General features: G+C 41.6%; 1 protein-coding gene across 1 annotated transcript in view; it reads left to right on the top strand.

The window, feature by feature from the left end:
• xkr7 (XK, Kell blood group complex subunit-related family, member 7) overlaps positions 1-1163 on the top strand; it is a 120362-nt gene extending 119199 nt beyond the window's left edge. Inside the window, exon 3 of the mRNA XM_017710882.2 lies at positions 1-1163. This exon is cut by the window's left edge and continues 694 nt beyond it. Within this exon, the coding sequence (XP_017566371.1) occupies positions 1-283 (283 nt within the window). The 3' untranslated portion in view covers positions 284-1163.
• Positions 1164-11950: the final 10787 nt, after the last annotated feature.

Here is an 11950-nt window from a genome sequence, read left to right as displayed (position 1 = left end):
TGAGTCAGGGGTTGGGGACCGGGACAGTTGTCTGCCCGTGTTTCAGGTGAGGCCACCAAGTGTGCCTCCTGTACCTTCCCCCCGAACCCCCAAAACCGAGGGTCCGGTGATACGCATAGACCTTCCCAGGAAGAACTACCCTGCCTGGGACGCACACTTCATCGACCGCAGGTTGAGGAAGACCATCTTGGTGCTAGAAAACACATCCCCAGTGACGCCACGGATCCAGTACCGCAGCCTCAGCAACCCCAAAGAGGTGACAGAGTACGAGACTACTGTGTAGTGCAATTCAGACCTCCCACTACCAGGGGGCTCCACTTGTGGCTCTCCATCTCTTAATGCATCTTTTAATGCGTAGAGACAAGACTGAGAGCAAGACAAGTGGGTAACACTGGGAGATGGCATCCCAGAATGCAGTCGGTGCTATTACGTTGGACCTGTGCATGCATGGGGCGCGGGACCTTGCTGTTGCCTGGCAACAATCAGCTGTTGCGAGGGAGTCTCTGATGGAGACAAGAGGAACACAAATGAGGTTAGAGTTTAAAGGTCAACTGGTAAAGGACTGACCACTAATGGAAGTGACATTTGAGCAAAGACCAGTGCCACAACGCCAGCGCTAAGTACTGTTCTAAAAAGAGAAATACTACGTCTGTGGAGGTTATGGTGGTGATGAAGATGATGGTTTTGACAATGATACATGTTAAAAGCTAGAAGAATTGACCAATAAGCTTAAACCAGGACCTCCCTGAGAGCTAGACTGGTCTAAATCTTTATTGTTATAGTGACTTGAAAACAGTACCAGTTGTGTATTACTTTGCTTCTGTGAATGGTGAGAGTAGCCAGTTAAATCATCCATTTTCCTTAAACGAATAATTGATTTATTTATTGATCTATTTATTAGATTTATTTTTTATTACTCTGTGGCCATGATACAGTTCTTCTTATGGTATATCCATGTATACATATAATCCTTTTGTTATATGTATACGGTATATTGGAATGGTGCCAGTGTGTTGGTATGAATGTTTTTGGGTTGTCTGTATGTTCAGTTGGTCTTGATCATACTGCATTGTTTATCTGTAAGGATAAAAGGCAGAAAAGTACATACAAAGAAAAAAAAAATCAAGCTATGATCAAAATGTAGTTGGAAAAAAAAACGTTGTCGTAGTAAAAACGGCTGTGTCGACAGCCTTGGGGAAAAAAAAACGAAAAGAAAACAGACTTTGTGTTGTTTGGGTCTTTCTTTTTCACCAAGTTTCTTCTCTTGTTTGTGAGGAACAGGCTTTGTGGAAGGAGATGGCACTCTTCCAGAGATGTTTGTTGCTCTCTGTGGGACGGCATTTGATTTGAATAGCAGGAGGCGTTTGACATGCAGAGACGTAAGATGAAGGTGGTGGATTTTAGACTGATGTATTTCTCTGTGCCTCACATCCTGGTGGTGCTGCCTCTCTGCTAAGCAGCTCACTTGTTGCTTTGGCCTCCATGCAAGCCATGAGGAGTCATTATACCTCTGTGTATAAGTTGTATTGGGTGTCTGGGCTTTGGTCTGGGCCTTTATGGGCACTGGAGTCTTATTTGGTAACCATGTGGAAAACAACCACAGGAGATGCTGCAAATGCTTAAATCAGATTGGGGTGCAGGGTTCTATCGTGATATACACCGATCAGGCATAACATGACCACCTCCAGGTCCGCTTACTGTATAGCTGCACTTTGTAGTTCTACAGTTACAGACTGTAGTCCATCTGTTTCTCTGATACTCTGTTACCCTGTTCTTCAGTGGTCAGGACCCCCATGGACCCTCACAGAGCAGAGTGGTGGTGGTGTGTTAGTGTGTGTTATGCTGGTATGACTATATCAGACACAGCAGTGCTGCTGGAGTTTTTAAACACTGTGTCCAGTCACTGTCCACTCTATTAGACACTCCAGTCCACCTGGTGTCTGGACTGGTGTCAGTCCACCAGTAGATGTAAAGTCAGAGACGACAGCTCATCTGCTGCTGCACAGTTTGTGTTGGTCATCCTCTAGTCCTTCATCAGTGGTCACAGGACACTGTAGGCTGGATATTTTTGGTTGGTGGACTATTCTCAGTCCAGCAGCGACACTGAGGTGTTTAAAAACTCCAGCAGCACTGCTGTGTCTGATCCACTCAGACCAGCGCAACACACACTAACACACCACCACCACATCTGTTTTACTGCAGTGCTGAGAATGATCCACCACCCAAATAGTACCTGCTCTGTGAGGGTCCATGGGGGTCCTGACCACTGAAGAACAGGGTAACAGAGTATCAGAGAAACAGATGGACTACAGTCTGTAACTGTAGAACTACAAAGTGCAGCTATACAGTAAGTGGAGCTGATAAAACGGACAGTTACCTTAGAAATGAGGAGGTGGTGAGAACGTAAGTTAAACCTTAATCAAATAAAAGAACATAATGAAAGCACAAATTAGTAAAATTTACATTCATGGCCGCCCAGCCTGTAGGCGTGTGATGAGTCTCAGGATTAAATCAGCCACAACTTCCTTATTACTCCACCGATTTTCAACAAATTTGTTGCTTCCTGTTCTAATTTTTCCGTTCCACCTTAAATCGCGCAGCAGTCACTGAAACTGCACCATTTAAGGTGGAACAGGGACGTTTGAACAGGATTCTGCCCATTAAGAAGCTACCTTCAGGTTTGTGTAAGGAGGTGCTAACATTAATCTATTATGAATATCTACACACATTAAGGAATGCTAGAACTTACCCAGCTACAAAGCATTAACTGTCATTGTAAATAAATAATTACTACATCAAGTCAAGCTCCCCTGAATAGACTGTTAAATGAAATAAGATTAATATAAAACCAGAGGGAAAACAATCACATCAACAGGTTCTCGGTGCTTCACCAACCACACGGCCATATCTACACACAAACACCATACAAACAACACGCACCACCCAGACACGAATGCGTTCCCTCCGTTATGTAATCCTATCCCGCTTTCTGAGAGCGGTATTCCTGTAATTGTGTCATTTTGGACAGTATCTTTCTTAAATTGCCACTCTGTAATGGTACTGAATGCAGTCCAGCGGTGATGTTGACCTCCCTAAAATGGCAGTGCCATTGACATGCCTGACTGGACCCAACACATCATCTGGGTATGCATATCTAATCTAGCAGTGAACAGTGTAGCCTGGCCAGCTAGCAGTGAGAGCCGAGTGCTAGCCTGAGCCTAAGCACCATTTTCCCTTTGTTTTGTGTGCTGTTTCTGGCTTAGACCCATACAAAAGCTTTTCAGTCCAAAACCTGACACTGTAGTCTGAGGATGTCCAACATACACTGGAACCAGCTTTGCATACAGTTATATGTCAGCAGCACAGAGGGTGTTTAACCAGTGCAGCCGTGTTTCTGTCTGTGCTGGGTACAATGAACGTGGTATTAATGTAGAATATCAGCTCATTCAACATGTTTATAAGTTCAGCTTGCCTACATGTCCAAAGATTTCCAGGCATCTCTTCTAATTAGTGAAGACAGCTACTCTAAGGTGCCTCCATTGCTGACATAGACATTCCATTGCATGTACACAGCTTGTGAAATCTCCATAGAAAAGTACTGCTAATAGAATGAGATGCTCTGGAGAAGCCTAAGGTCACCAATGGCCAAGGCCAATGGCTAGCAGGGTATAAAAAGAGTAGAGGCTGTTCCTGCAGCAAAGAAAGCACAAACTTTCTGTTTATGCTCATGATTACAGACGAAAAGTTCAATCAGCTGGCGTCTGCAAACTTTTGGACGTGTTGTGATGTTCATGTGTGGGTTGCTTACGTTTGTATGAAATCAGGACAGATTTTTTAAACCAATAAGTGAGTTTTTGCTGAGGGCTGTTACCGTGGTAACTTGGTTAAACATAACTATGCACAGGCCAACTTTGGTGGGTTGGATTTTGAGGCATAATATGTTGTGAGGCTAAAAAAGAATTTCAGTTTTCTAACACTACGTTCACATTACCGGGTTGAAGTGGCACAAATCCGATTTTTTGCCCTAATGTGACTCAGATGATTTTTTCAGGGCTGTGTGGATACAAATCTGATCTTTTCAAATCCGACCTGAGCCACTTTCATATGGTCCTAGATCGGATACGTATCCATGTGACCTTAATGTGATGCTCAGATCAGAATTCATGTGCTTTTTTTCCACTGCACATGCACCATCATTCAGCGTTACCATGGCAGCAGCGCCAAACAGAAGATAAAGCCTTTAAACGGTGGAAAAGCAGCTCATCTCACATTTTTCTCCTCCGCCTGGCTCTAATAACAAAGCTGAGAGCTGATCAGAGTTAATCTTCTCAGCGAAGCTCGTTCTGCTCGTTAGTTTGTGCTGATGATGCAGTGATTCAGTCACGTGACGTCACTGAGCAGGATGAGCACATGAGGCTCATTTCAGGACACATTAATGACAGATTTGAGTCACTTACCCAAACGAGGGTGAACCATCGGGTCAGAGAGATCGGATTTGAGCAAGATATCAGATTTGAGCAATGAGGCCTGTAATGTGAACATAGCCTAAGATCTCTACATTTTTAATTAATTGATGTGTTTTTCTGGCTGCAATTTTTACAGCAAATGTAGTCGATCAGCCAAGACACGGTTGATGTCTGAGGTTTGCTTCTGTACCTTTGTGCTGAAGCTACAAATGTAATGTAGCTAATTAGTGATGGAAGCTTATACCCCATCAATCAATGTGCAGTCACCACACGTTTTCCTCAAAAATGTCCCAAACTGTTTAATAATCTTAAGTAGAGAGACAAAATCAGGCTTCAAGTGGCTGCTACTATTGCTGTGTGACATAGTTTTGTCAATTTATATTTATACGTGTCAACAAACTTCCTTTACATGTTTGTTGGACTGGTCTAACATGCCCAGAAGCAAACGTCGGACACCAAAGCAAACTTCGGATACCAAACAGCGCATCAGCTACATTTAGGGTAAGTGACCCTGAGGGAATATGGTGCACGCAAAAGCCCATTTGACCTTCTGCGGTTGTGTTTCATCTCTTCTTAAAAGCTAAAGGCCATACAGAGTGTAACACAGATATAGAGTTATGACCCTTAATTTCCATCCCTCTCTTCTTGTGAAACTTTTTTTGGTTTGCTAAAATTGGAGAATAATCAACTTCATTGCAGACTGTTCCGCGACATTAGCTGATGAGTGAGTCTGCATCAAAAATGAATGGGATTGCGGCGCGGCACCCAGAGCTATAGAGGGTAATTACCAGTGACATGACTCCAGCTTTTCTGGTGGAGAGCTGAAGGCGGCGTTCGGCGCGCAGACGCGCAGCCACTCGAAGGCACATCTTTTGGCGGGTTGCCTTGGTAACCATGGACTGGTTAAGTAGCTCTGTTGGTACCCTGCTGAAGAGCGTTCGAGTAGCGTCTCTCCAGAGAGCTGACCTGTCATTAGTTCCACTCCTGTAGCCCTCTTACTGTGAGCCCCAGGGTCAACAGCACCCTTTGCTGCATCCACACACACACACACACACACACACACACAAACACACATACGTATACCACACACATACCACATACACACAAACTCCCTCTAAAAACACCAGGTACCGGTACAGTCATTTCTCTATGGCTCAAATGACACCAATCGCATATGCATCTAGTGCATATAAACAGTAGGGACGGGCAATACTGCTAATTGTCTTTTCAATCCAGTACTGGTACTTTCTTCTTGCTCACAAAAAATCTAAATCTAAATGCGTAGCTATATTTAGACAAACAGCCTGCTAAGTGGAGTTGTATATGGTTTTATAAATAATTATATAAATATCTTCTGATTTGCCATTAAAGAACATTTACTTAGTGTCATGTCTGGGCTTGTACACTTACTGGCCTAAAGTATGTGGACACCCCTCCTAATTATCGAGTTTATGTTCTGCAACCACATCCATTGGTAGCAGGTGTATAAGATCAGCCATGCAAATGTAAAATCTGAAAGTTATAATAATATATATATATATATATATATATATATATATATATATATATATATATATATATATATATATATAATAATATAATATATCATACTGAGGAGCTTAGTGACTTAAAATGTGTCACAGACATAGAATGCCACCTTTTCCATCTCTGCCACAAGTCAGTCTGTGAAATTTCTGCCCTGCTAGATCTACCCCAGACAACTGTAAGTGCTATTATTGTGTAATAGAAGCTCCATCAACATGCAACACCAGCTCAGCCATGAAGCAGTAGACCACACAAACTAATAGAGTAGGACCACCAAGTGCTGCAATGCATGTAAAAATTGCCCAGCCTCTAGTGCATCAATTAATATAGACTAACTGCCTGCCCCTTGGTAAGATAAAGTACTGTTTTCTTAAAGTTAGTACTTAAGTTAAATAGGTAATTTATGCAATCATTCACTGGGCTTCTTGTCCAACATCAGTTCCTGGCCTCACAAATGCTCTTTTAACTGAATGGGCACACATTCCCACAGACTTTTGTGAACAAGAACCACAGATTTTATCACATTTTTGAGTGATGAAATCAGTAAGATGAAAACTAAACAATTCAGAGTGCTTTGATATGATGCTTTTCGAGAAGCTTAATGAGTGAAAATTGTTCTCAGTACTGGTGATTGATAGGAACCAGACATCTGAAGAGTTAAAGTCCTCTAAACACTTCCCCACACAACGTTATTGAATCCATCCATCCATCCATCCATCCATCCATCCATTTTCTGAGCCGCTTCTCCCTCAGGGTCGGGTGGGGTGCTGGAGCCTATCCCAGCGGTCATCGGGCGGAAGGCAGGATACACCCTGGACAGGTCGCCAGTCCATCGCAGGGCAAATAAAAACTCAGAAGACTTTACGGTTCACTGGTGGTTTTGCAGAGTAAATAAAACAGTTGTATTCGTGTTGCAGACATTGAGACGTCTGGTTTCTATCATCACCACTGTAAAGAAATCTCAGTCGGTATGTTTCTCTACAATGAACCAGTTCACCTCAAATCTGCAAGAGTGACTTTGTTTACACCTCAGAAATTTTGAAAAGTCAATAGAATTCCCCTTTAATTCATTTTGATTTGGAAAAAAGTGAGAACATCTCTAGACTCACTCAGAGATGTTATAAAGGAGGAGGCTGGTCACTAGTTGGAGAATAAAAGGAAAACTTGTAAAGCTCAACATGGCATCTGTTTCGGGAAAAAGTCCTGCCCTTCAGTAAAATGAGCCTTTCGACTTGCCGGCAGAGCTGCTTATTCGCTGTGGAGATGTAGCTCAGTAGCCAGAACAAGAAACATGCATTTTTGTGTGTTATCTGAGCCAAACACTACAAACTAGTGTTGCTAGTTTGGCCAGACTTTCTAAATCTTCTGGTAACACTTTACTTGGTTGCTCCACTGTAGATGCTTTATAAATGCTCAGTATATCTTTAAGTAACATTCAACTAAATATATATTAAATGCAACTGAACTTCAAGTTCAGCCTCAAGACTAAACTTACATCTACTCCAAACCCTAACCTCAAGACTAAACTTACATCTACTCCAAACCCTAACCTCAAGACTAAACTCACATCTACTCCAAACCCTAACCTCAAGACTAAACTTACATCTACTCCAAACCCTAACCTGAAGACTAAACTTACATGTACTCCAAACCCTAACCTCAAGACTAAACTCACATCTACTCCAAACCCTAACCTCAAGACTAAACTTACATCTACTCCAAACCCTAACCTCAAGACTAAACTTACATCTACTCCAAACCCTAACCTCAAGAACTAAACTTACATCTACTCCAAACCCTAACCTCAAGACTAAACTCACATCTACTCCAAACCCTAACCTCAAGAACTAAAATCACATCTACTCCAAACCCTAACCTCAAGACTAAACTTACATCTACTCCAAACCCTAACCTCAAGACTAAACTTACATCTACTCCAAACCCTAACCTCAAGACTAAACTCACATCTACTCCAAACCCTAACCTCAAGACTAAACTCACATCTACTCCAAACCCTAACCTCAAGACTAAACTTACATCTACTCCTAACCTAAACGCTAACCTCAAGACTAAACTTACATCTACTCCAAACCCTAACCTCAAGACTAAACTCACATCTACTCCAAACCCTAACCTCAAGAATAAACTTACATCTACTCCTAACCTAAACGCTAACCTCAAGACTAAACTTACATCTACTCCAAACCCTAACCTCAAGACTAAACTTACATCTACTCCAAACCCTAACCTGAAGACTAAACTTACATGTACTCCAAACCCTAACCTCAAGACTAAACTCACATCTACTCCAAACCCTAACCTCAAGACTAAACTCACATCTACTCCAAACCCTAACCTCAAGACTAAACTTACATCTACTCCTAACCTAAACGCTAACCTCAAGACTAAACTTACATGTACTCCAAACCCTAACCTCAAGACTAAACTTACATCTACTCCAAACCCTAACCTCAAGACTAAACTCACATCTACTCCAAACCCTAACCTCAAGACTAAACTTACATCTACTCCTAACCTAAACGCTAACCTCAAGACTAAACTTACATCTACTCCAAACCCTAACCTCAAGACTAAACTTACATCTACTCCAAACCCTAACCTCAAGACTAAACTTACATCTACTCCTAACCTAAACGCTAACCTCAAGACTAAACTTACATCTACTCCAAACCCTAACCTCAAGACTAAACTCCCATCTACTCCAAACCCTAACCTGAAGACTAAACTTACATGTACTCCAAACCCTAACCTCAAGACTAAACTCACATCTACTCCAAACCCTAACCTCAAGACAAAACTTACATCTACTCCTAACCTAAACGCTAACCTCAAGACTAAACTTACATCTACTCCTAACCCTAACCTCAAGACTTAACTTACATCTACTCCTAACCCAAACCCTAAGCTCAAGACTAAACTTACATCTACTCCAAACCCTAACCTCAAGACTAAACTTACATCTACTCCAAACCCTAAGCTCAAGACTAAACTTACATCTACTCCAAACCCTAACCTCAAGACTAAACTTACATCTACTCCAAACCCTAACCTCAAGACTAAACTTACATCTACTCCTAACCTAAACGCTAACCTCAAGACTAAACTTACATCTACTCCAAACCCTAACCTCAAGACTAAACTCACATCTACTCCAAACCCTAACCTCAAGACTAAACTTACATCTACTCCAAACCCTAACCTCAAGACTAAACTCACATCTACTCCAAACCCTAACCTCAAGACTGAACTCACATCTACTCCAAACCCTAACCTCAAGACTAAACTCACATCTACTCCAAACCCTAACCTGAAGACTAAACTTACATCTATTCCTAATCCTAACCTCAAAACTTAAGTTACCTCTACTCCTAACCCAAAACCTAACCTCAAGACTAAACTCACATCTACTCCAAACCCTAACCTCAAGACTAAACTCACATCTACTCCAAACCCTAACCTCAAGACAAAACTTACATCTACTCCTAACCTAAACGCTAACCTCAAGACTAAACTTACATCTACTCCTAACCCTAACCTCAAGACTTAACTTACATCTACTCCTAACCCAAACCCTAAGCTCAAGACTAAACTTACATCTACTCCAAACCCTAACCTCAAGACTAAACTTACATCTACTCCAAACCCTAACCTCAAGACTAAACTTACATCTACTCCAAACCCTAACCTCAAGACTAAACTCACATCTACTCCAAACCCTAACCTCAAGACTAAACTTACATCTACTCCAAACCCTAACCTCAAGACTAAACTCACATCTACTCCAAACCCTAACCTCAAGACTAAACTCACATCTACTCCAAACCCTAACCTCAAGACTAAACTTACATCTACTCCTAACCTAAACGCTAACCTCAAGACTAAACTTACATCTATTCCTAACCCTAACCTCAAGACTAAACTTACATCTACTCCTAACCCAAAACCTAACCTCAGGACTAACATCTACTCCTAATCCAAACCCTAACCTCAGGACTAAACTTACATCTACTCCTAACCCTAACCCGAACCTCAAGACTAAACTTACATCTACTCCTAAACCTAACCCTAACCTCAAGACTAAACTTACATCTATTCCTAATCCTAACCTCAGGACTAAACTTATATCTACTCCTAACCCAAACCCTAAGCTCAGGACTAAACTTACATCTACTCCTAATCCAAACCCTAACCTCAGTGTTGTTGATAATCAACTGAACATCACTGCAAAGTGTGTTAATGACTTAAGTATCTGTAGAGCATCTAAAGGGGACCATCCAGATCCAGTGTGACCAGTATGTTTCGTTTTGGGCGTTTAGTTTTGGAAACATTCCTCCGCACTCTAAAAGACAGACCTGAGACAGACAGACCCGAGGGTGTTGCTAAGGTGGCTGTCGAATGGGCAGATTTTCCTGTAAAGACTTTGATCTACTGCACTTTTCTATGATTTACTCAATGTTCAAAATTTCATACTTAAGACCCCCTGGTAGTTTGGGGGCCCAAAGTGAATGCATACACTGTTTAGAGAAGAAATGACCCTTCGTGCAATCACAGCATCAGAGACACTGGGTTTCAGAAAAATACAGACATTCAGTTTACTGTGAGAAGAAAACACCTCAGGAAGTATCGACACTTCAGTATTGATCCTCCCACCCCTAATACACACACTCCAGACTGCAGTATCCTAACACACACACTCACACACTCGCTTAGCTCACAGTTTCAGGTTCTGCAGGGTTCATTTGGTTTAAAGCAGCAAAGGCCATAAAGCTTCACACAGGCACTAGAGAATGCTCAAACATTCCTAAAAGCATCATAGCGCTAAGCCAAATTGAGTCGGCATCTAATTCTCCCGGTTTTATGAGCTGCTTCAGGTTTCTAGGAGCTTGGAAGACATGGAAACGGATTGAACTGCTGCCCTCATGATGCTTTTTAAAGAAACTCACGCCTAGTTCACTGAGAAGTCACATTGCACTTTAACAGGAGGTAAGTCAGTGTTGGCACTAAATGCTGGGTAAAGCTCCATGTAAGGAAAACATTCCAGTCGTATCCAATTCATGGAAGCAGAGAACCAGAGACTAAGAAAGGTGCTGGTATTGACATCAGGGCAGTGTGTGGTTATTTATTCAGAGCCTAACAGTAGGTGCTGAGAGTCCATTCTACCTCCCCACAGAGTGGCTCTGCACTGAGGCACCACGCCCCTCTACACAGATGCTCCAGTCACACGCTGCCCCCTTGTGGCCGTCCTTGAGAACTGCAGCAATCCAGCTTTACCATAGACTGAGGCTCTGCAGAATGGTTCACTGTAATTAGGCCTGGAGCTGTTGATTATATTAGTAACCAAGTCATATAGCAATTAATTTCGTGATTGATCAAGTAAAAAATATTCATACAACAGAACGTAATGAGCAGTAACGAAAGCATTTTCAAAGTTTCCAAGGTACTTCAGTGAAAGAAGTTATAATGCATCTGAAACATCTTCATTAAATATTGAAAACCACTGTAGTAAGACATACATATGCTGGAAAACGGAGTGTCATTCGGGGTGTCAGGCAGAGAAGTGCTTTTTCCTCTTTCTCTCTTTCTGATAGGAGGTAAACCTCATATTCTGATATAATGATTCATTTTCTCAAAAGTTTGACTTATTATCCCAAAATTATTACTTACTTTCTTGTAATTTTATGCAACTTTTTATTGTGAGATACTAAGTTACAATGTTAAAAAGTCGTTGCTTTGAGAAAATTTCAACCAAATAAGTCATTATAGCTACATAATAAGTCACATATCGCAAGATACTGTCAGAAATTGTGATAAAATATGTTCCTTGAATCACAGTTTAATAAAAGTTTTGTAAAAATCATTGACTTAGAAATGAGTGAAATAAAGTTATAGTCGTACAGCTGAGGCAGAAAACAGGCCTA

The sequence above is a fragment of the Pygocentrus nattereri genome, chromosome 9, assembly GCF_015220715.1.
Source record: "Pygocentrus nattereri isolate fPygNat1 chromosome 9, fPygNat1.pri, whole genome shotgun sequence".
NCBI lineage: Eukaryota > Metazoa > Chordata > Actinopteri > Characiformes > Serrasalmidae > Pygocentrus > Pygocentrus nattereri.
The sequence above is the reverse complement of the archived record's forward strand: the minus strand, read 5'-3'. Positions and strand labels throughout refer to the sequence as shown.